We start from the raw sequence: 25289 nt of genomic DNA on the forward strand, positions 1-25289 counted from the left end.
CAAAGGAGATGTCCTTTACATCCAGGGTTTTTTAAGAAGGAAAGGAAAACAGCCTGAATTATTCTCCCTGACCTTCTCCTGGTTTTCTCTGAAGAAGTTGTTTGTTGCTGTGTTTAGAAGGGCTCATTCCTGTCCCAGAATTGTTTCCAGCACTGGGGATGGCTGCTGCCTCTGGCTGGATGGGAACAGGAATTGTGCAACCTCCCACTTCTGCTTCTGGATCTTAGGGACAAGGCCAACACAAACAAGCATCATCCCAACTGAAACAACGTGTTTGTCCAAAGCCACTTTTCATCTGAAGAAATTACACCCTCCTTGCAGATAGTGACCCCATCATTATTTTTGGCAGAGCACTATTTCATGTCTCTATTAATTTCAGAAGATTTCACTGATGGCAGAGCAGGGATAATATTTCAAAGGCTCGTGGTCAAAGGTTTATGTTCAATAACTGTACCTTTCTCTGGAGATGCAGTTTGTTGTGCTGCAGCTCTCAGTAACCGTGCTGGATGCTCTCTTTTTGTGTTGGCAGTTCTTTGTGTTCTGCCATGGGCTGCTGCAGCTCTCCCAGCTCCTGGTCTCCGGGTACCTGAAGAGCTCCATCTCCACCATTGAGAGACGGTATGGCCTCTCCAGCCGGACGTCAGGGCTGCTCGCTTCCTTCAATGAGGTGAAACCAGCTTTCTTCTCCTGCTCTCCCCATGCTCCTCGTGTTCCCCTGCGAGACCTTTTGCTCTCTGTGTCCTGCTGCAGGTGGGGAACACGCTGCTGATCGTCTTCATCAGTTACTTTGGGAGCCGAGTGCACAGACCGCGGTTTATCGGCGCCGGTGCCCTGCTTGTGTCCCTGGCCGGGTTCCTCATGTCCCTGCCCCACTTCATCACTGGGCCCTATGAGTTTGACCAGTCTGTTGCCAGTAAGTGCTCTAGGAGCTTATTTTAGGCCTTTTGGGATAGAAAAGGGAAATAATAGAATCCCAGAATGGTTTGGGTTGCAAGGGACCTTAAACCCCATCCCTTTCCATGGGCAGGGACACCTTCCCCTATCCCAGGTTGCTCCAAGCCCCATCCAACCTGGCCTTGGACACTTCCAGGAATGGGGCAGCCACAGCTTCTTTGGGCAACCTGTGCCAGGGCCTCTCCACTCTCATAGCCAAGCATTCCTTCCCAATAGCCAACCTAACCCTGCCCTCTGGCAGTGGGAAGCCATTACAAAATTCCCTTCCCTAGAGAGGTTGGGAGCTGCAAGTTTGTCCTCAAGGAATTTTATTTTTCTGAGAATGAAACCATCTCAGTCCTGAGAGGCAACAGCTGTGGCGGGAAGAAGAGCCAGGGGACATGGGGACCCTGGAACCATGGGAAAGGACATGAAAACAGTCAAAACACAGGCTGTGCCTCTGATTGCCCTTGTTTTGTGCACACCCATACAGCAGACAAACCCTGGGTGCCAGGAAGGTCTTCTCCAGCCACCAGGGTTCTCATATTCCATGGGTTGAGCCAAGTTGTCCTCGTGAATGGGAACTTATTATAATGTAAATAAGATAAAGTCTCATGAGCTCTGTCACCTGTAGCCCATTGTGGAAAGGAAACAGGAGGTCTGGGAAGGAGCTTGGCTCACTCCAAGGGGTGAATGCTGTTGTCTGCAATGAGAGAGTGCTGGTTTCACACCCAACTTCTCCTGTTTCTCCAGCCTCACCTGTCTTCCCCTGCCTAGCTGAGCTCGAGGGAATGCTTTGAGGTTTTAGACCCCACCAGAAAATCAACCTCCCATGGGGAACATGCAGTTTAAATCATTCATGGAGGGAACAGACCAGGGTGAATTTGGGATTTTTTCCCTGAAAGAAAGTGAAGGGATGAGAAAAGAAGGAGAAAAGCACTTTCTTGTTACCTCTCCAAATCTTTTGCTCCAGCAATTCTTTTAGAAGCCTCCTCTGGCTCAGCAGAGGGATCTCAGCTGGTTCACACAGAGATGATCTGTTTGTCCAAAGCCACTTTTCAGCTGAAGAAAAGCACCACTTTGCAATAGGCACCAGGGAAACAATAGGTGAATAAGTCATGGCTGCAAACAGGATGCTAATGGCAGTTTGGAAATAATTAGCCACCTGTTGGTGCAGGTGACTCCATGTCTGAGCACTCAGAGTTCCACAGGATTTAGGGGATAACCATGGAAATCCTGCTAAAAGCACCTCCCCCTCAGTATTTTGAGGAAGATAAGGGTGCCTGAATCAGCACTTTCACTTAGGCAGCTTTGTAAGCTTTTTCTGGGGAAAATGAGTTCTCATTTCCTGAGTAGCTGTTCACAAAATCTGCAGTTCTCCTCACTTACCTTTCTTGGAAGGAATATCAAAGGTCCTGGAAGTGACCTCAGCTCCACTTCTTCAATGGAGGTGGCTTTTCATGGCATGTGCATCCATCTCTGTGAACATCTGTACAGTAACCTCTGCACTTGCTTTGGATTTTCTCCCATACAACATCTAGGGATAAGATGAGAAGAATGTGGAGCTGATTCAGCAAGTCCAGAGGAGGCCATGGAAATGCTCAGAGGGCTGGAACTCCTCTGCTCTGGAGCCAGGCTGGGAGAGCTGGGGGTGTTCACCTGGAGAAGAGAAGGTTCCAGGGAGACCTGAGAGCCCCTTGCAGGGCCTAAAGGGGCCTCCAGGAGAGCTGGAAAGGGACTTGGAACAAGAACCTGGAGTGGCTGGACAAGGGGGAATGGCTTCCCACTGTCAGAGGGTGGGGTTAGATGGGATATTGTGAAGGAATTCTTGGCTGTGAGGGTGGGGAGGCCCTGGCACAGGCTGCCCAGAGAAGCTGTGGCTGCCCCATCCCTGGAAGTGTCCAAGGCCAGGGATGAGTCACTACCCACATGCTGCGATCTTTGGGAAGCTCTTTCTCCAGACCAAGCTCCTCAGACCTGTTCCCCTTGCCACCCACAGGCACGTTCAGCAACACCACTGACCTGTGCCAGCCCAGGTCCTGGGCGAACCTCAGTGATGCCAACTGCACCCCCCGTGCCAGCAGGGAGAACCACGAGGTTCTCCTGGTCATGTTCATTGCCCAGGCCCTGCTGGGCATTGGTGGTGTCCCCATCCAGCCCTTTGGGATCTCCTACATCGACGACTTCGCCAACAAGAGGAACTCCCCCCTCTATCTGGGTAAGGCTGTGGGAAGAGAGGGAGCCAGGATGAGACTGATGGCAAAGCTTCAAGCTTGGACAAACATTAGACAGACCTGGAGTGCTGGAAAACATGATTTGAGGGAAATGCTGGGATTTTTGGCCTGGAGACAGATATAATAACCATGTCCTCCTCCAAAAAGACTTCAAGAAGGCGAAGAGGAATAATCTGATCTCTGTGTTCACAAAAGGCAGCAATGGGTTTAAGGTGCAGCAATGAAGACTCTGTTTAGATGTTAGGAATATTATAGGAAGCTAAAAAATAACAAATAATTAAAAATTCAAAAATTTTTAAATATTATTACAAAATTATAGGAAGCATCTTGGAGATGGGAGAGTATCCTTCAGCAGAGAGGGGTGCTGGAGAACTGCTTGGGCACAGGCCTGAAAGGAATGTCCCAGGGTGGTGGGATGGACAAGATGGTCCTTGCGGGTCCCTCTACTCCTTTGTTAGCTGTTATCTGTGAATAACATTGAATTGAATTGAATTGAGCTGAATTAAATTGAATTGAATTGAACTGAATGGAACAGCAAAGGTGGATCAAAACCAGGTCAGCACTGTCAAAAAACTGGAAGTACAGCATCAAATTTTGCTCTGGTGGTTGATTCAAACCTCTGAACCTCAGTTGAAAGGATCACATATAAGGCAGGAGTTGAATCTCCCATGTGTTGATACATTTTTGATCAGTAATTCACATAGGACAGTTCACTGATAACTTTTATCTCCTTCACCCTGTAAAAAATCTCGGCATTTCCTGGGTTTCTTATGCCAAGAGGCACATCTTGTTCCTGGGCGTATTCCAGTCTTTCTAGGAGGCTGAAGAAGAGTGGCAGGAAAGGTCTGAGCCTTGCAAAACCTTTTCTTTGAAGGGAGCAAGGGACTGTTGGTGTGTGAAAGGGGCACTGAGGAAGCTGCCAGGAAAATCAGCTGTGCTGGAGGCGGACATGGAGGAGCCTGGTCCTGTCTGGAGGCACCTCCTGTCCCTGTGGTCCTTTCCCACAGGGTTGAGCCCTCTTTGCTCTCATCTCTCTGCAGGAATCCTGTTCTCTGTGACTGTCATTGGGCCAGGGGTGGCCTTCATGCTGGGCTCTGCCATGCTGCAATTCTACGTGGACATCGACAAAGTCAGCGGAGGTGAGTGAACATGCCCTGAGAGGGATTTTTAAGAAAAATTCCACGAATTTCTTACCATATGCCAGCACCACTGGCAGGATTGTTTTGCTGCCAGCCAGTGGTGGGGATGTGGAGAACAACCAAAACCCAGGGAGATGCATGAAGGAGAAAGATGGAGCTGGAAAATGGGTACCAGCCCTGAGGTGTGAAGAAGCATGGTAGGATGGGAGGAAGGTGAAAACAAGGAGAAGGGAAATGCTGGATAGGGCAAGAAAGGAGCACAAAAGGGATTTCCTTTTCAAATGTCTCTCCCTGAGATGTGCTGTTAAAGCATTTGTAATCATCTCCTTTTTGGCTGCTCTTGAATCATGGTCTGGAAAACAAGAGGCTCTTTCCTGGTTGTTAACAGAGTAAATATTCAGCCTGGAGAAGACTCCAGGGAGACCTTAGAGCCTCTTCCAGTCCTAAAGGGGCTCCAAGAGAGCTGGAGAGGGACTTTGGGCAAGAGTCTGGAGTGCCAGGACAAGGGGGAATGGCTTCCCACTGCCGGAGGGCAGGGTTAGATGGGATATTAGGCTCCCTTCAGCCTAAAAGTGTCTTCAGCCACCTGGGAAAAGCTGACAAGCTGTGGCTACTTAGAGTTAAAGCTATTGTTTTACTAGGAGAAAAATAAATTGGTGTTTATCAGGAAAGGATTTAAAATTCCATTTTACTGAAATGCAGGGAGGAGATTATCAAATTTCCTTTTCCTATCACTTGTCACTTCTAGAGATGGGAGATCAGATGTGGCTGTACCAAAACCCGGTAAACTGCAGTTTCACCTGTACCTCCCTGGTGTGAACAGCTCACTGATGTTAAACGTCAAGGAAGAGGTTTCTGGGAGGACTTGTTTCCTGGGATATGCTCCTGAATGCCATCTTACCACAGGGATCATCTTTTTCTGGAGAAATATTTCTTGCTTAGACTCACCCTGTTGTGAATTTACATTGTGGCTTCTGCGTGTCCTGTTTTATCGGTGCCAGGTACCCTCGCCATGGGGGATGTTACTGCTGGCACAGAGCCCTGAGGATGGCAGGAGAGGAGGCTGGGAAAAATGTGGGCAGACAGACAGGAGAATGGGATAGAATTCTTATTAAAGCATCTTTAAAGATCAGCTTCCTTTGCTTGAGCTGCAAAGCAGGCACTGGGTGATGGACCAGAGTGGTGGGCACCACTCCAGGATTCAAGTCTTCTGCCAACAGGGGATCCTTGTGTGGGTAGGGCGATTGTAAACAACTAAACCAGTGCTCTTGGATGCCAAAAGTTAACTGTAATTAATTTAATTTTAAACTTCAGAAGGAATTTTTCCTTCTGTATTGACAGCCATCATGACTTAATCCCCCTGAGTACTTCCAAGCTTTTCCACAACACAGGTGTCCCTTCTCTGGAAAAGCGGTGATAGGGGTGCTTTCCTTTGCCTTTCTAGTTGTAAGATATCCTTGTCCCGGTTGTCTCCATCCAAAGGGCTGAGTGGCTTTTTGGAGACCCTGGCAATAGCAAAAAATGAAAACTGATTTAACACCATGGGGTGAGAACTGATGGTCCCTGGATTGGGAGCCACCACTCTGGAGTGATTGATGTTCAGGGTGCCAGAGGCCACCCATCACCATCCCGTTGGTGCAGTGGGGTCCCTTCCTGTTTTCACTGCTGGTTTGATGCCCCTCTCTCTGTCTGTGTTGCAGCTCAAGTCCAGCTCACCCATGAGGACCCGCGGTGGGTGGGTGCCTGGTGGCTCGGGTTCCTGGTGGCAGCCAGCCTGGTAGCTCTGTCTGCAGTGCCATATTTCTTCTTCCCACGGGAGATGCCAAAAGAGGTAAGAGAGGTGCTGCAGGTGGATCTGTTGGCACTGCACACAAACCCCTCATGTTTAAATGCACATCCCTCCCTCTCCAGCAGAAGCTGAAGCTGCTGCATCCATGGGAAAGTGGTGGTGCAGCTCAGAGCTGCATCCCAAAGCTGGAGGGGAGCTTGGTTTGCTCTCATCTCTCATGTCAGAGGTCCTTGTGATGCTCAGCAGCTTATGGATGTGATCATTTCGTGGTGGAGCACTGAAGCAGTGCCTGTGTGTTGATTCCTCTGCGTGGGAATGTGCAGCAGTGGAAAGGTTCTGTGTGGATTGTGGTCCTTCTCAAAGCCACCCTCCTGGCTCACCTGCAGGTGGGTCTCCTTGGCTTCCTTAGGGAAGCAATGACAATGTTAGATTCAGCGGTCTCAGAGGTCTTTTCCAACCTAAGTGATTCTGTGATTCCATGGTCCTGCTCCTGCAAACTCAGGCATGGGCTGGGTGGGGTGTGGATGGAGCCCTGAGGAGAAGGACTTGGGGATGTTGGTGGGTGAGCTGGGATTGTTCAGACAGGAGAAGAGAAGGCTCTGGGGAGACCTCAGAGTCCCTTCCTGTGCCTAAAAGGGCTCCAGGAGAGCTGGAGAGGGACTTGGGACAAGGGTTGGAGGGACAGGACAAGGGGGAATGGCTTCCCACTGCCAGAGGGCAGGGCTAGAGGGGATATTGAGAAAAAAATCCTTCCCTGTGAGGGTGGAGAGGCCCTGGCACAGGTTGCCCAGAGAAGCTGTGGCTGCCCCATCCTTGGAAGTGTCCAAGGCCAAGTTGGACAGGGCTTGGAGCAACCTGGGCTAGTGAAAGGTGTCCATGGCAAGGGGGTGGAATGAGATGATCTTTAAAGTCCCTTCCAACCCAACCCAGTCTGTGATTCCATTATCTCTTTGGGGAGCTGGTGGGAGATGTTGCACCAGTGGCCCTTGTTTCCCTTCCGGGGAAGCCACATGTGCTCTGTGAGATGATCCATCCAGTTTATAGGAAATGTGAATAATTCATCAGGAGCCTTTTCTTGGAAGTGGGGTGTCCCCTGGGGGTGTTGGTACTACTGAGGCTGGGGGGTGGTTTGTCTTGTTTCCACTGCAAATCCTCTCGTCCACGGGGCTTGGGCTCGGCTGCTGCTCCCACATCCAGCTACCCTCACCCCCTCTCACTGGGACCTTTTTGCTGGCCAAAAGGATTTTAAACGCTTCCCAGCCCATAAACACTCTGGCTCTGTAAAGTCCTTGGAAATAACTGCCAGGGAAAAACCTCCAGCAGCCTGAGACTGTTGCTGCACATCCTAATAGCATCTGTTTGCTCAGGGGATGCTCCTCCTTCTGGAGCCCACTGGAGTCCACTGTCCAAAAAAGGACACTACTTTACTCTGTGTTTACTGCCAGGGTTTTTCCTGCTCTGGAGCCCTCCTGAGAGCTTCAGTGCTTATGCCAAGATGGGAAACAACTTGTGAGCTTCCCAAGCGCTTCCCAGCATGTCGGGAGGAATAACACAGAACAAACTCTGCTTTTAGGGGACGCTGCTGGGACATGCTTAGTTGGTGAAATTGTGCTCATCTCGATGTCTTGGCCACACTCTGACCTGTGTAACTGCCTTCCACGTATTTTACCTTGAGGCAGCATCAAAACTTTCCTGTCTGAACAAGCCCGTGCACTGTCTGGTGCAGAATAATTCTGCCTGAGTTTCCACAGGAATGAATGATTCTTAGGGAGGTTTGGGGTTTCCCTGCCTGGGAAAATGCGACCTGTTTTACCAGTTAAACCTATGGGGATGTAATGATTCACTCCTGGGTTATATAGGCCCTGAGGTTTGCAAAAGTGCTGCGAGGTGATGGGGTGAAAACTGCTCAGTCTTGCAGGATGAGTGTCTTGCAGGATGAGTGTGCTCCTAAATTCAACGTGCCTGATTTATCCTCCTGCAGCTTGGATGGCTTTGAAGTCCTTAGGGATAATCTGTATTAGCAGAGCCTGCTCAGGGTACCACACTCCATCTTAGGGGAAAGGTTCTTCATTAGGGCTGAGGGGAATATTAATTTCATAAACGGCTCTGGAGTGAAAATAATGTACTTTGTACTAAAAGAGGTGCACTTTTTGGCAAGTTCTGCACTCTGACCTGCTCAGAGGAGTTTAAGGAAGGAATGGGTGGATATTGATTTAAAAAGAACAGATTTCACTGCTCTACTGGCTGGGACCTGTAGGGAATGCTCCCACATGGCTGAGCACCCACATATCCCCCTGCTGCCCAGATCCCTAGATCTTCTTGAATATTTCCCCATTTTACCATCTCCCTCAGAAAGCCTTTGGAATCTGCTGACAGTTAAAAAGCAACAACAGGAAAATAGTCTAAGTGATAGCAAAATCCTGCCCTCCTTGCAGGATGGGAGACGCCAGGGCCAGCCAGGCCTATCCCATGGGGGTATCAGCACCATCAGCAGCAGGAAGGGGCCCTGCTTAAAAATGAAAATAAAAACCCTTGTAGAAACTTTGCCAGGTGCTGTTCTGGGTAAAACATTGCTGTGGGAGCACTCAAAGACTTGTTGGAAATCTGCATTGTTACGGGTGCTTTTTGGTTTGTACATATATATATTAATATGTATATCTAAAAATATATAAATGTGTATATATAAATCACTTCTTCTTGCTTGGCCTTGGACTAAATCAGTGTTAGGTAAAGGACACAAGCAGGACAGCTCTTCCATCACAAAGGACTGTGTAATCAGGTTGGGAGAGCTGGAGGGGTTCAGCCTGGAGAAAAGAAGGGTCCAGGAAAACCTCAGAGCCCCTTAAAGCACCTAAAGGGGCTCCAGGAGAGCTGGAGAGGGACTTTGGACAATGGATGGAGGGACAGGACAGGGGGAATGGCTTTCCACTGCCAGAGGGCAGGGTTAGAGGGGATATTGGGAAGGAATCCTTCCCTGTGAGGGTGGGGAGGCTCTGGCACAGGCTACCCAGAGAAGCTGTGGCTGTTCCATCCCTGGAAGTGTCCAAGGCCAGGGTGATTCTCTGATCTCCTGAGTCACTACCCACATGCTGCTATCTTTGGGAAGTAATTTCAGCTTAGTCTTGCCTCCATGAGCTGGAAACATTCCTTGGAGTTGTGTCCTGTATTGTTCGCAACTACAGCATTTAAGGGCTTTCCAACGGCTGTGTAGCCAAGGTTTAGCTCATGCTTTGCCATCTGTTGCTGTTCTTGTATCCCACCCCAAGTAGTTGTATTCCCACTGCTCAAGGTTATCCCTGTGCTGTTCCTTGGGCACAATCTCTGTCTTGGCAGCTCCATGAATGACATGAAAAGGGATTGAAAAGGAGAAAAGTGCTCTCAGCAGCACCTTAAACAGAAGTAGGAGCATTGCCCTCGCTCAGCATTTCTCATGTGCAAGATGTGTCTTGTCCACCCAGATATCTCCTGGTTCAGGTGACACTCCAAACACAAACCCAAACATCTGCATACACTTCCCTTGCAATGTCTGCACTTGGCATCTGCAGACAGATGTCTTGTGACAAAGCTATGATGGATTGTTTGGGATTTTTATAGGTTTTTTATAGGTTTACATGTCCTGGTCATGTCCAAGCCCTGGTGGCTCCAGTTTGCTGTCACACAACCCTCTCTGGATATCAGATCACCTCACCAGTGCTTTCCTCCTATGCCTCACTGCTAGGAGGTTTCAAAAACTGATTTCCCTGCATGTTGCAGAGCTCTGTCCAATCTCCAGTCTGCATTTCAGTCATTAATTTGTTATTCTGTCCCTAATCCTGATTAAATATTCTCCCAATCTTTGCTATACTGGCATGGTTATGGAAAGCCTTCCTTGGCTGGGTCAGGGAAGCTGCTGATCCTCTGTGTTTCTCCATCCCAGCAGCTCTGCTTGTAACCAACCCATCCCATCCACAAGCTGGTTTGCCCAGTGCTGGACCAGTCTGGATCTGGTTTCCAGTGGTGCAGCAGGGCCTGCTGGAAGCACCATCTTCAGTTCTTCCTCACATCACACTTAACTCCTTCCATGGATCCCCCATATGCTTGTGCAGAGATGGTCCTGGAAATGTTTCTCGCTCTCCTCTCATTTCACAGAATCCCAGAATGGTTTGGGTTGGGGAGGACCTTAAACCCCATCCCATTCCACCCCCTGCCATGTGCATGGGATGGGGACACCTTCCACTAGCCCAGGTTGCTCCAAGCCCTGTCCAACCTGGCCTTGGGCACTTCCAGGGATGGAGCAGCCACAGCTTCTCTGGGTAACCTGTGCCAGGGCCCCACCACCCTCACAGCCAGGAATTCCTTCCCAATATCCCCTCTAACCCTGTGGGAAGCCATTCCCCCTTGTCCCGTCACTCCCTGCCCTTGCAAAAAGTCCCTCTCCAGCCTTCCTATAGGTACTGAAAATGGGGGTATTTTTTTGGAAACCTTTGCTCTGTGATGCCTCATTAAAGCTCCTAAAGCACCACCAAAGGCAGCCTAGAAATACAAGGCATCATCTGAGGAGTAAAGAGGGGTCAAGAGGCAGGACACAGGAAAGGAATGGGCTGGTCTCTATGTTAAGATTTTCCCCAGGGAGCTTTAAAGACAGACACAAACAGCAGCTAAAAATACTCATCCCATTTCATGGGAGCAAGGTGCCCCTTGGTTGGTTATTTTAACACTCCAGGAAATAAGGTCCCTGGTGGGACCCACACCTGCTGGAAGAGCCGTAATGAAGTGTTTGTAGGGAGCATGACCTTGTCAAGAGGAAAATAATTCTTTTCCAAGCTGTGAGGTTTTACATTTTGTTTGTTTAACATGAAAATAACTTATCTGACCTTACTTTTCACTGAGTTGGGAGTGCCAGGTTCTGCACAGCCAGAGGGGAACTCTGCAGACACCTCAAATTAAACAAAGAATACCTCTCTGTCACAGAGCAGGTCATTTATCCCTGTTTCCAGTGGAGGATTTGGATAAAACCAGGCTGATGGCACCTCTGGCTGCCCTTCTTGCAGGTGCAGTAGCAGGTGGGTGAGAGCAGGGAAGCTGCATTTGTTATCCTTTCCTGCAAAGCCGGTCAGTCGTACCTGATTTATCCATGTCTGTACAGGGAAATGGGGGGTTTCTTCAGGTCAGGGTCAGGTTAGGGGTGCTCTTCCTAATGCAAAGTGTGTGGGAGCTTCATCCTCCTTCCTCACAAGCCTGTCTGCCTCCTCCATCCCCCATGAGGATGGAACTGATGGTGATAGAAAATCACAGGATGGTTTGGGTTGAAGTGACCTTAAACCTCATCCATTCCAGCCCCCTGCCATGGGCAGGGACACCTTCCACTAGCCCAGGTTGCTCCAAGCCCCATCCAACCTGGCCTTGGGCACTTCCAAGGATGGAGCAGCCACAACTTCTCTGGGCAAAATCTTACGGACAGTTAAAAGTCCCATTGCAAAAACATCAGGTGCACCAGGAACCTGAGTCCTTTGAGGAATCATCCAGAAAAATCCAAGTGTGGGGGCATTTTGCAAAGCTCAGTTTGTTTTTCCTTGGCATGATGCAGAGCATCCTTGCAGGGCTCGAGCATCCCTGATGGTACAGCCAGCATCATTCCAGCATCATTCCAGCATCATCCACAGCAAGCAGGCAGGATTGCTGCTTTCCTTCATCCCACAGGAAGGCATTTCCTGATCTTTTCAGGCAGCAAAAAAATATAGCAGGGGCCAGGCCAGTGTGGGGAGAGGAGTATTCCTCCTCCAAGAGGGCTTTGCTCCATGTGCAGGGAGCAGCTGCTCTTGGGGTGGGTGCTGAGCCAGCACAGAAATCCTACTTGCAAGGGTCACACTCACACATAGACATGCCAGACTGGAGAATTTGGGGGAATTTGTGGTTTTTTTCTGGATGTACAGGCTGTTGACTCCCTGAAGTATAATCAGGTGGAAGCTGAGAAAGCCACAGTCAGTAACAGCTTGAATGTATTTTTGGAAAACGCTGCAGCTTCAGAGCAGAGAGAAGAGACCTTGTAACTAATTGAAAAGTGAAAGGGAGAGCTGGATTTTATCTGTGCATTTGAAAAATGTATTAAACCCTGAGCTCCAGCATTAAAAAAAACAGGAAGGGGGTTTCATCACTTTTGCCCTCAAAAAGGGAACGTGGCACTTGCAGCACAGGCACTTTGCCCTCTCTGGTGTTTAATAACCAGTCTGGGTTTCAGGGCAAAAGAGATCATTTTAGCCCAAGAGCTGCCTATTTCTTTCTGTCCATTAAGAACATTAATTGCTGTTGAATGAACTCATTTGTCCAGCTCAGATCTGTGCTGGGAGCTGCAGCAGAGCTGCTGCTGAGCCAGTGGGAGATGTCAGAACTGAGGCTGTTGGCTCTGTCTGGAAATACTCTGTGGTTTTCCATGAAAACCACACTCTTGCTTGAACCCCTTCTGCTGTTACTCATGCACAGTAGCACGTCTAAACTAATTAATGCCCTCTGGTCCAGTGATTCCCCTAAAAGCCTGCAGAGTAGGCTGCAGCCTGCAGAAGTTCGTCCAAGAAATCCTCCACTCCCTTGGCTTCTGCTGGCTGAGGGAGGAAGGATGCCATGGGATGTTGGACACTTGCCTCTGGCAGGCTGTCATCTAGTGAGGCTACAAAGGACCTTGGATGCTCCAAGCACTCCATAGGTGGTGAGGCCCTGGCACAGGTTGCCCAGAGAAGCTGTGGCTGCCCCATCCCTGGAAGTGTCCAAGGTGTCCAGGTTGGATGGGGCTTGGAGCAACCTGGGCTAGTGGAAGGTGTCCCTGCCTATGGCAGGAGGTGGAACTGGGTGATCTTCCATGATCCTGGGGTAGTGACAACATAATTCAGTGTGGCTAAAAGAAATTAAAAGCACTAAAGGAGGAGGAGTTGCTTGAATCCAGTGGAAGTTTCCAGGAGCAGAAGAAGAATTAAAAGGGGCTGGGAGAGGTCAGGGGTCAGTGGCTGCTCCCTGTTCTTGCCAGTACATCCCTGCTCCAGGTGGCTCTGGGACACAGAACCATAGAATCACAGAATTGTTTAGGTTGGAAAAGCCTTCAGAGACCACCTAGTCCAACCATTCCCCCAGCCCAGACAAAGCCACCACTAACCCATGTCCCCAAGTGTCACATTCACAAGGCTGTTAAATCCCTCTGGAGATGGGGCCTCCCCCACTGCCCTGGGCAGCCTTTGGGAGATGAAAGACATTTTGCCTCCATCCCAGACTCCCTTCTTGCCTGGATTTGTTTCCCCTTACAATTGCTGCCTCTTTCCTTGCTGTAAGAGGGCACTTGCACACTTGGTTGTTGCACCCAGAGGCACGGGACCTGCTCATCCTCCACCCAAAACCAGTGTCCAGACTGGTTGGAAGCTGGGTGGAGATCCAGGTGTGTCACCCCTTGGATTCTTATGGCTGTTCCCTCCCCACACTCAGAGGTAAAAAAGAACCTCTGGGGAGGAAACCCATCTCCCTAAGGGTATCCATCTTTCCCACTGCAAAGGTTTACACCTCCTGGATTTCCATATTCCTGGGAGCTGAGCACACAGTGGGCTGTACCTGGGTAATGTCACAGCTTGGCGTTGATGAAGTGTGATCCATTCCTGTTGGGAAAGGTGGGGAAGCTCTGTGCCCCTGTAACATGGATATATGGATGCTTTCAGCCCCATTGGAATCCTGGCATTGTGGACACAGACAGTGATGGCCAAGCCCAGGAACGTTGCAAACTCCATCGGCAAGAAGCACGATCTGGTGTCTGCAGGGATTTGGGAGAGGAGAAGTGAATTCAGGGGAAACCCTGGCATGATCTGTGCAGTGACAGCCTGTCCTCTGCCCCCAGGTGGTGAGTGGGAAGGAGAGTGACAGCAAGAAGAAGGAGGACATGCTCAGCCAGCTGAGGGCGAGGCCTGAACACACACAGAACCTCTCTCTGGTCGAGTTCATCAAACGTAAGTGTGAGAATTCCCTCCTCCCACACGGACAGGGCTCCTCTGCTGGCAGAGAGGATGAGCCGTGGGCTGCAATGCCAGTAGGAAAGAGGGATATTCCTCCCTGTGCTCAGCCCACCTCCTTGGGAACCCCTCAAGATGCAACTTAGGCACACTGTTGGGTTCCCTGGAAGTGTCCAAGGCCAGGTTGGACAGGGCTTGGAGCAATCTGGGATAGTGGAGGGTGTCCCTGCCCGTGGCAGAGGGGCTGGAACAAAATTACCTTTAAGGTCCCTTCCAGCTCAAACCCTTCTGTGAGTCTATGCTTTATGGCTCAGGTGGGCAGGAAACAGAGGCAAAAATCTCATCAGAGCCCAGATCCAGGCAGGAAAGAGGGGTGCAATCTGTGAGCCTGGAGCAGAGCCATGGGAAGGGAAAGACCCTCTTCAGCTGGAGGGGTTTTGCGGCTTAGGTGCATCCAGAACTGAGCAGGAATCACACCCACAGCAGCACTGGCAACTTTTCATCCTCAAAAAACCTCTCCAGACTCCCTCATGAAGGCTAGTGACAGTATCCAAGCCGGGCTGACCTCCTGTCCCACCGAGGGTGGCTGGCACTGCCTGGAGCCAGGGTCTGAGCAGCTAAAAGCAGAAGGGTGGTTTGAATCCAGTAATCCACTGCAATTAACTTGTTTAGGAGTGAGTGAGCTCTTTGTGCTGAAGAGCTTAGTCTGGGGAGGCAACTGCTAAAGGTTGGGTTGGGTGTTTTTTGAAGGAAATATTCTGCACTTTGGTAATTACTTATAAGAAGTGGCCTTCTGAAGTCAGTCCGTGTCAGCTTCCTCCATATTTCCTGAATATTGTCTCTTTAATTTGTTGGAAACTGTCTGTGTTCTGAAGGTCAGTGCAGGGCAGGCACAGCCAGATGAGCGTGGGCAGGTTTTTATTCTGCTGCTCTCTGGCCTAATGCTCAATTAGGGGAGTCAGGCAGGGGGTTATTCCCCCCCTGACCTTGGGGCATTGTCATTTAGAAAACCTGTGTTTTGGAAGCAATTGCATGGGAACAGATTTATAGTGCTCAGATGGGACTTTCACACTGACACTTTGCCTCTGAAACATGAATAAAAATGAGCTCCCTGCCGCTGGGTGGAGAGAAGGAGATATCCTACCTCTGCTGGAGCTGCAGGTTTGGCTCGGGGCTTGTATCAGAGTTGCTGTGTCAGGGTTGTGCTCAAAACTCATTATTTCTGAGAATTTATCCCCTCAAACCTGGTTCTGAAAGAAACAAAGTGTCTATTTTCTGTCAAGAGAGCGATTTTGCTGAAATCACCAGGATCTCTGATACAAACCCCTTTTTTAGAGCCAGAAACTGGGTGGTGGGTAGTGTGTGTGGTGCTGAGATGGGGACAATTCGGGTGAAGTCTAAAGATTTTTCCTTCCCATTTTGTCAGTCTCCTGCTTGTTTTGTTTCTTCTCTCTATTTTTTTTTTTTAATTACAAACTAATTTATGAAAACAGAATTTGGAGATTTTCCATCCTGAATCACCTTGGAAGTGTCCAAGGCCAGGCTGGAGCAACCTGGGCTAGTGGAAGGTGTCCCTGGCCATGGCAGGGGGGTGGAATGGGATGATCTTTAAGGTCTCTTCCAACCCAAACCATTCCATGAAAAGGAAGCATTTTGCCATGTGTCCTGTGGCCCATGGGGACAAGTAGAGAGCAAAATCAGGCTTGTGGGATTTTTTGCCAAGTATGGCAAACAAACCAAGGATGAGTTAGAGCCCATCCCAGGAGGTTCTTCAGGATGTCCCTTTCTCTGGGCTTTGAATCTCTCTGGAGCAAGGTGTGATGAGCAGTTTGCAAAGCCCTGGAAACTCTGCCTCAAGGACAGGAAGGGCTTTTCCATCCCCAGTCAGCAATAAGAGGATGGAGCTGTGGACAGGATAAATGCTCAGGCAAAGGCATTTCAAAGCAAGGAGGTCGATTGCCCCAGAAGGGAGCAGGCTCTGCTGCCTGGAGTTCTCCAAATCTAGGAAAGCCAGAGCTCTGTGGTGAAAGATGTGACACTGGCTTGCACCCTGCTCCTCACACTCACAAGGTGCTCCTTTTGCAGGCATTGGATCTGCTCACAGTAATGAAAAAACTAGGATTTAGCCAGCCTGGAGTAATTTCCATTGCTAATTTCCAGGCTTCTGTTGAAAACACCTGGGAGGACGTGCAGATTCTGTTGCACACACTGGGAATTAATCCATTAAAGGTGATCTTCAGAGCATTTAGAACACTGTGCTTGTGACTTGTTTGTTACTCTTATGGTCCCTACAGACAGTTTCAAAGACATTTTTTGATTATTATTGTACAGTTTCCACTTGCTTTTAATATCTGCCCAGCTTCCTCCCTGGAGCTGGGAGGGAGATCCAATTAGTCACGAGGAGGTGATTGCAGAGGACAGAAATCTTCCTGTGACCTGCTCAGTGTTGTACTTTTTAGCTCTGATCTGGGGTGGCAGAGGGGGCATAGTTTGATTGAAAAGACCAAAAACTCTGGGGAAAAGAGCTTTTTTGTGGAAGATTTCCACCAACTTCCAGAAAAGGCTGGATTAGCTCGCAGGAGGTCTCAACTGAGGTTTCATATTTGCAATATGGCTGGAATATGCTTCAAAAATCAGGATTTTAGTGGTACTTAGGAGAAAAACCACCTCCCTTCTTGGGTTCACGTTGGTCTAACAGCCCATTCCCTCTCCAGCTGCCTGCTGCCCTCCCAGCTCTCCAGTGGTTTAGTATTTTAGGGTCCTTGACCATATCTTGCATGCTTGGACCCTCTCTAGTGACCTGCTTTTGCTACTCCCCAACATTTTTGGCTGCTTGCCTGACCCCGAGAGCAGAGTGCTGACCTGGAGAGGCAACACTCCCATGAACAGGAGCTTAGCCTGTGGATTTGGAGGACCCTGCTGCATCCACAGAGGGTTCTTTTGCTCTTCACATAACATTTAGGACAACTAAAATAAACACACAGCTTGGGGCACCTCCCAGAAGAGCACCAGATAGTTCTCCCAGAGCTGCTGTGCTGGAGCAGATAGAAAGATTGTCCCAGTTGTTTGGGAGCTGCTAAGAGTTAAAACCATTAATTTATGGCAGGCCCTTGCATTAATCCTCCCTGTTAATTCCTTATCTCTGCTCCAGCATGTTGGCTTTCCGAGCCCTCATCTGAGAAACTCGTCATCTGTTTGTCTGGAAGTTGCCCTTTGCAAAGCCAGGCAGGGAGCATGGGGGGGAGGCAATGGCTCAGGGGGAGCAACAGCAGCAGAGAAAGTGGGTTTGGGGTGTCACAAAGGAGAAATCACTCCAGGATGGACAATTCCAGCCTCCCAGCTGGAGAATGTCAGCACTGGGCACCCTGATTCCCCCCGGGGTGTCTGTCTTTGCTAAGAAGGCTGAAGATCCCTCTTCTCCAGGGTTCAGCCACAGGGGAATTTGCTGGAGTGTTTCTTGCCTGTAAACAAAGAAAAATTGCATTTTTTATGATTGAAACAAAAAGGACATTGAAATTGCAACTGCAGCAAACAAATAAATTAACTTTTAATGACTTCCCATCTCCTCTTGTGTTTGTGTTAGCAGAAGCCCTGCCAGAAAGCTCCAGGGAAAGGGCTGGAATGAGATGAGCTTTACAGTCCCTTCCCCCCCAAGCCTTTCTATGATTCTAGGAATAATATTTTGCTGTACCCCTGCTCTGTATGCAACAGCTTTGCCCTTCTCCTTTCAGGTTTTCCTCTGGTGCTGTTGAGGAACCTGCGTCACCCCGTTTACCTGCTGGTGGTGCTGGCTCAGGTCAACATCTCTGCCATGGTTGCTGGTTTAGCAACGTTCATGGGCAAGTTCCTGGAGAGACAGTTCTCCCTCACAGCATCCTTTGCCAACATGATCATTGGTAAGTGTTGCTGAGCACTCCTTAAAAAATGGTGTGAAAATTACAAAGAATTCCTCTGGAGCTGCTGGTCTCCTTCCATGACCCACAGACAGACATGGCACAAGGTCCTTGCCCATACACTTGCTCAGCTCCTATCTGCTTGCTTTCCTTCCTTTCCACTGCAGCCTGAGCTTGCTGGGATATTTTAAGACCTGGAGAAATGTGTGTTATCTAAAGCTGTTTTCTGTAATCAAGGAGAGGAAGGGAACTCACTGCATCGAGGGAGCAGGGAAACATCAGATGTGAATTCTGCGTGTTCTGTATCAGGGATTACTTCACATCCATCGTTGGGTTAACAATCTGAGGTGTGCAACAAATAAATCAGAAGAAAGTGAGCAGAGCAGGCTGGCAAAGCCCACCACCCTGAGCTTAACACAGGCAGGAAGGTTAAATGCTGAAGCAGTTGTGTCCTGCCCAGCTGAGCTGTTCCCAACCTTGATTTACCCTCTCTGTATTTCACAGATGAACTTCCCTACCCTTTGTTCCCACCACCGAATCTTGCTTTGCCGCCTTCTGATAGATCAAAAAGCTTTCTGTAGTTGAAAATTCTTTCCTTTCAGGGTATTTATGGGCTGAAAGCAGCCTCCCCATTGGTTCTTTGCTGAATTAAAAGAGTTTGCACTTCTGGAGCTGAACTTTGGGCTCCCATTGTAAAAATGGGGTTTGCAGAACACTAAGTCTGTGGTGGAAATCTTCACAGTTTTACAAGGGTGACAATCCTGCACTGTGTGAAAATTAAACATTTTAGGTTTACTTGGTGTTTCCTCCTGTCTACACTGAAAAGTCACAGTTTCTGGGTGAAGCACAGCTTCCCACTGCTCCCTACATCTCTAATCCGTGGGTACAGAAGGCAGCCAGTTTGCTTTGGGATCCTGCTGGGTTTGAAAAGCAGCTTTTTTGTAGCATTATTTCACCAGTCCCTGCAAAAACCTTGGTCCCTTCTGGATCACCTCTGCTGAAAAATAGAACTTCAACAGCAAATCTTCTGGGTCTTTGCTGTGTGAAGGGACTGAGATGGCTCAGAGGATGGAAAACAACATATGATGATAGGACAAGGGGGAATGGCTTTAGATCAGATATTAGGAAGGAATTGTTGGCTGTGAGGGTGGGGAGGCCCTGGCACAGGTTGTCCAGAGGAGCTGTGGCTGCCCCATCCCTGGAAGTGTCCAAGGTGTCCAGATTGGACGGGGCTTGGAGCAACCTTCCAAAGCTAGTGGAAGGTGTCCCTGCCCGTGGCAGGGGTTTGGAACAAGGTGATCTTTCAGGTCCCTCCCAACCCAAACTGTTCTGTGACTCCATGATTCCATGACCTGCCTTTCCCCAGGTGCTGTGAACATCCCGGGGGCGATGGTGGGGATCGTGGTGGGCGGTGCCATCCTCAAGCGGTTCCAGATGTCCTTGAGGCAGTGCAGTGCCATGTGTGTCCTGGGCATGCTCCTGTGCCTGCTGGTGGCCTTCCCCCTCCTCTTCCTTGGTTGCCCTACGCAGAAGGTCGCGGGCGTCACCTACAGCGGCAGGTACCAGGCATGGGCAGGTCACTCCCAGGGCTGTGTGCACACCCCAATCCAGGTGCATTCCTCGGGGGGGAGGTGTGAGTTAAGCAGAATGCCCAGAAATAGGTTTATTCCCTCAGGAGAAATATTTAATGGTGATAAAATAAGGCTAGAAATTATTGTGGATGAACACGGAATCCGCTGTGTCCTCAAGTTTAGGGCAGAAAATATATTTTTAATTTATCCCATGCATGGGATCATTTGAGCTTTATCTCCTTAGAATTAAAACCTTTTTAACATAAAGATATTTAGGAGCAGAGTTGTAAGAGTCCAGTTGCTGGGATTTCCTACTGTAGAACAAGTGTAGCATACAACCCGAAGTAAACACATTTTTGGCACAAACAGCACAGGATTAAAATTCCATCTTGGAAAGCAGAGCAAGTTATGCACCCGTGAATAATTTGGGCAGGGGCCAGCCCTGGGATCACACCTTTAAGGCTGTGGCTGCTTCCCTGTGCAGCTACAACGTGGGCAGGATCTTCTTGTCTTCCCTCAAGGCTTGATCCAAGTTTCTGTGAATCCACACGTTCAGTGTCTTGTGGTTTTGGTGGAACCTGGTCCTGGCCCTCAGTGGGAAGCTCAGAACATTGCAAGTACCCCAAACCCCCAAATATGAGGGAAGTGGGTGACTGTCTTGACCATTTGTGGTCAGGATGCTTTGCCCAGGCAGAGCAAAGCCTTGTGGGGTTACAGTGGAATTTCCCCACTCACGTTTGGGGAAGGTTTGGTTGAGCAATCAAGGGGTTTTTTACTAGTCTCAATGTACACGTGGCATGTTTTCTATGTAAGATGCATATTAGTGATGCTCAATACCTTGCATTAATATTTTCTCCCTGCTGCAGCTCTGAATTTGGGCACCACGAGTTGGAGTGTAACCTGCAGTGCAACTGCCCTGAGAAGGCCTATAACCCCATCTGTGGCTCCAACTCCATCGAGTACACCTCACCTTGTGCTGCTGGTTGCAGGGCTGTCAACATCCAGGAGGGCACCAACGTAGTCCTGGTGAGTCATTCCCACTGTGCCTGTGGGATGGCTGAGGAGGGATGACCAAGGCACTGGCAATTAGTGGTGTTTGTTAGTGTTGGACAAGCTCTGTGTGATCCATGTGGAATGAGCAGGGAAGGTTGGGCAAAACAGCAAGAAGAAACCTCTGAGGCATCCAATATTTTACATGTCCTTCCACACTCACCTGACCCCCAAGGGAAGGTTTTGCTTCCCAAACCCTGGCTTCCTTTCTTGAGCGGACTTTTTCCATGGAAGATGCAAAGACCTTCTGCTTTCCCCTCATCCCCAAATGGTCACCAGGAAGGTCACCTTCCTGAGCTGTGTCTCCTGTGGTGGGACAGGAGGATGTGCAGGATGGGAAGGCCAAGCAGAGCACTTTGCATGACCCCAAGTCTGTGGATGCCCTGCTGTGATTTGCCCCATCCTTGAATAGGCACCTCCCAAAACCAGGATCCCAGTTTAGGCATCACATACCTGAAGTTCCCTGGAACTGGATGGAATCCATGTGCTTCCTCTTTTTTCTGGGGTTATGAAGGGAAAATATCCATACAGGAGGTGCCCACTGTCACATACCTCCGTGTCTTGCACCAGGTGTCACCCAAACTGCTCTCCCAAGAGGATTTGCCTCAGGGAGCAGCTCTGAGTGCTTTGAATACCTGGAAAATCATTAGCAATCCATATAGGATGAGTAGTTTCCCTGCTGTGTTCTTGGCACAGGATATAATGGCAGCATGGGACTGTCTGGGCAGTTAGCAGCATTTTGTTAATTAACAGCTCTTCATTTTAATAACAATTATGTTTTCTGCCAGAGCTTAGTCCCAGATGTGCTTTTCTGCATCCCCGGGCCTGCCTTTTGTGCAGCAGATCCTTTTCAGCTGCTTTTTTCTTGCTTAAAGATGCCTCCAGCCCTTTGACATCCTGTTCTCCTCAGTGTGTCCCACTCCTGCATCCATTAATCCTATAATTATGTGTAGCCACAGCCTACAGCAAAACCAGGGCTGCTCTGATGGTGCCACGCCAACACTACTCGGCAAAGCCATCATCAGCTTTTCCTTTCAGGTATTACCTGTTGAATAAAAGGAAAAAAGACATTATTGCATTTATGGCATTCTTCCAGCACCTGTTTTGTTGGAAATTTTACACTTTTCTTACCATTTGCAGCCTCTCTGCCAGGGCAGGGACCCGTGGCACTCATTACCTGCTGCTTTCCGTGTCCTAGGGTTTCCAGAAACCCTCCCAGTGTGCAGAAAAACCTACAGCTGTGTGCTCACTTTGCTGCAGCCCTTCCAGAGGAGCCTTGCTTTGACTCCTTCTAAAGTTCTTGGATGCTGAAAGCCATTTGCTGTTTGCATCAGCTGATATCCCCAAATTCCACAGGCAGCAGCAGGAACCTCCACATTTTATTCAGGAGTAGGACCTCGCAGTGACAACCTGTAGGTGCTTTGCTGTTTGGTTGGGTGCAGTGTGACCTGTTGAAGTGAGGTGGCCGCAAGGACTTCCCTGGGAAGCTCTCCCTGCTGGAATCTCCATTGCCACAGGGCTCTCCTGGGTTTCTGTGCCCTCTCAGCTCTCCCTGTCCGCAGTCATGGGTGGGATCAGCTGCCAGCCAAGTCAGATCTGAGCTGGTCAGCACACATCCCAGAATTTAGAGTCCAACAGGGTCCCAGCTGGGACTTGCTTTCTCTCAAGAAAGCAATTTCTAAATGGTGCTTTGGTGATGTTTGACCTTGAAAAACCCTGGGCTGGCTGTGTGCCAGAAGCCACAGCCCTGGTTTCAAGGCTGCTCTTGGGTTGTTCTCCTCTCGCCAGGTGGTTTTTCCCAGCCCTGGTGTTGCATCAGCCTTGTGGCACTGCTGCCCAGACAGTGCCTCTCCCAGGGACAGACCCCCCAGAGGCTTTGTGGTTTTTGCCCTCTGCTCAGAGGGTTTTGCAGCTGGGGTCATGCTCCCTGCTCTACAATCCTCTGGGGTTTGGAATGAAAGGGGCAGAGCCTTCATCCCCAGCCCTCTGTCTGCACTTGGCTTTGTGTGAGTCCCCTCAGTGTGGTGACCCTGATTCTCTGTAGAAGGTGGTGGTGACACAGATTGAGAGAGTTTTTATTTATCTGGTTGCTTTTTTGTTCGCTGCTTGGGCCCAAATTCGCCCCAGCTCTCACTTATCTGTGGGGGGTGCTCTGCAGACCCACCTCTTCCTCCAGAGAAGGATGAGTTTGGTTTAGTCCTTTTCAGGTGGCTGAAGATGAATCCCAGTGTTCATTTCAAATATTGAATCCTCTTTGCTAGAGGTGGGAGGAGGGATTGTGTCCCTTTTCACCCTAACTCTCCCCCCATGCTCTCAACCAGGAGCAGTTCCCTGTGGTCACAAAGCCACTCTGCAGGCAGTGCTGTAGGAACAGGGTTTTGGGGGACCCTGAGCTGCTCCTGCCTCTGGGATCAGCTTTCTGCAAACTGCCACCCCTTTGTAAAACTGTGCAACCAAAAGATCATGCTGATTTTATTTAAAAGTCACTTCCAAAAATGAAAAGAAAAAAAAAAAAGGAGAGAACTGGAACTAAAAAATGGAGAAAAGGAAAAAAAATCCTCATCCATCACCTCGAGGCATCTTCCCTTTGCTAAGGCTCTGCCAGTTATTTATGACCCTCTCTCAAAGGTGAGGTTTTATACTTTCCCCTTGTAAGCATTTTCTGATTTAAGACTCCTCTGAGCCTGGGCTCTGGCTTTGGCTGCAGCTCTGCCCTGCACACAGTCCCTGTGTGAGGGGTCTCCCAGCAGGACACAACTTGGGTACAGGTGACAGAGCCCAGGCAACCTGTGCCAGGGCCTCACCACCCTCATAGCAAAGAATTACTTCCCAATATCCCACGTAACCCTGCCCTCTGGCAGTGGGAAGCCATTCTCCCTTGTCCTGTCTTTCAATGCCATGTCCAGCTCTCCTGGAGCCCCTTTGGGCACTGGAAGAGACGTGTCCCTGAGTGCTAATTACCACTAATTAGTTACAGACACCCTCAGTATGGCAGCTGGCAGCTTTCCCTTCTACCTTCAGATGAGCAGCCTCTGGCTTTTCTCTCCCCTTTCCAGAACTACACCAACTGCAGCTGCATCTCCGAGAACGGGAGTTTTGCCACTCCCGGGACCTGCGGCACCGGCTGCTCCCACCTCTTCCTGCCTTTCGTGGTCCTGTCCTGCCTGGCTGGGATCCTCGCCAGCACATCCCACACCCCGTCCTTCATGCTCATCCTCAGGTGGGCTGCTGGGTCAGTCACGGTCTGGGTGCAGCCACAAAGGCCTCCAGAGGTGGTGGTTGGGGGTCCTTGGGTTGAGGAGGAAGGTTTTCTCCAGCTGAGGGTTAAACCAGCCCTGTGTTACACCTCGTGCCCAGTTCCTCCCGGTGCTTTGACATGGATTCTGCATGTGTTGGTGCCTCTGCTCCTGCCATCTGGCACTGCATGTGGATGTCCACCTTTCAGGCTGGGAATGGGAGCAGGCTGGGCTTTGCTGGCAAGCCCTGGCATGGCTGGGCAGGACGGAAACATCAGAAGTATCTCCAAGCTGAGACTTGCTTTTGAAGACCCTGCACTGGCAGAGTTCCTGCTGCTGTGGCACCACAAAGGCTCTTCCAAGGTCTCCTTGGCCATTGCTGCTGAATCCTGCAGAATTAAGCAGCAAGTGGAGACTTCAGGCTGCTGGAGGCTTTGCCATGGAGCTGTGTGGCCAGGTGCTCCTGGAAGGCACTGTGGTGGGTGTCACACCTGAGCAACACCTGGTGGGTGTCACACCACAGCATCTCCACCCACCCACGGGGCCATGAGGCTCACAGGAACCCCACATGGCCCTCAGCAGCCCCAGTCCTGGTCTCAGCACAGCCTTCAGAGCCAGCAGCCATCCTGTTCCTGCTCCCCACCCACGGCTGGTACCTCAGCAAGGAGATGCACCATTAACTCAGCATTGATTTAGCTCAGCAGTATTTTGGCTCGTTTTAATGCGGCTCTGTATTGAGTTAAGAAGTTTAATTACCTTCCTTTGCTTGGATACAGCCTCCCTTCCCAGGGCAAAGAGGCGATTAGTTCTCCAGCTTCCCACCCCCTTGGAAAGGTGCCTATGGGGCAGCAGCAACAGCCTAAACATGAGACCCAGACTAGTGGGGCTGGACCCCAGGATGGGCTGACCTGGGAATGTGCTGGAAGAGAGGGGAAAACCATGGAGGAATCCTTGTATTAGTCTATAAATGATGCTTCCAAGCACACTTCTGTGGTTCAAACATTCCAAACAGTTGCTTTTTAGAGAAAAGCTGCGGTTAAAAATCTGTTTTTACTTTGACTGCAGGAGCTGTGAGTGCTCCAGGCAGTCCGAGAGGAAAGGGGAGCTGAGTCCCCTGAGGGTGATGACCTGGATGTCCTCTGCCACCCAGTCCTCTCCCATGTGTGACCAGCAGGAACCACAGCCTGGAATATTGATTCCAGAAAACTGGGGTACCACCAAAATAGACACTGGGGCTTCCCACCCCAAAACCAGCCACTTCCTCAGCATGTAAATCCCTTGTTCGGTTACAAAAAGCATCCCTTGTGTTGCTTGTGTTTTACTCATGGGGATTCTTTAAATGAAAAGCAAAAATACTTTACCTGAGCTCCTCCCTGTCTTTTAGGGAGGATTTTCAGGCCAAGGAAAAGCTGTGGTCAGTGTGTGACCCTAATGAATGAAACCTCATCATCTTTGCTGACCTAAATGGGAACTCCCTGAGGTC

At 49.7% G+C, this 25289-nt stretch overlaps 1 protein-coding gene across 3 annotated transcripts in view; it reads left to right on the forward strand.

The window, feature by feature from the left end:
- The window catches only part of SLCO2B1 (solute carrier organic anion transporter family member 2B1), a 41167-nt gene that overhangs the window by 13131 nt on the left and 2747 nt on the right, over positions 1-25289 (forward strand). For 2 of the 3 annotated variants that reach the window (XM_027660080.1, XM_027660079.1), the window contains 10 exons: positions 530-667; positions 751-913; positions 2933-3151; positions 4208-4306; positions 6007-6137; positions 13945-14053; positions 17788-17952; positions 19316-19508; positions 20387-20546; positions 23627-23790. In XM_027660080.1, the coding sequence (XP_027515881.1) occupies positions 530-667; positions 751-913; positions 2933-3151; positions 4208-4306; positions 6007-6137; positions 13945-14053; positions 17788-17952; positions 19316-19508; positions 20387-20546; positions 23627-23790 (1541 nt within the window). The remainder of the gene's footprint in view (positions 1-529; positions 668-750; positions 914-2932; positions 3152-4207; positions 4307-6006; positions 6138-13944; positions 14054-17787; positions 17953-19315; positions 19509-20386; positions 20547-23626; positions 23791-25289) is intronic. The other variant, XM_027660081.1, reaches the window with a different exon arrangement.

Source organism: Corapipo altera, unplaced genomic scaffold (genome assembly GCF_003945725.1).
Source record: "Corapipo altera isolate COAL_440 unplaced genomic scaffold, ASM394572v1 74, whole genome shotgun sequence".
Lineage (NCBI taxonomy): Eukaryota > Metazoa > Chordata > Aves > Passeriformes > Pipridae > Corapipo > Corapipo altera.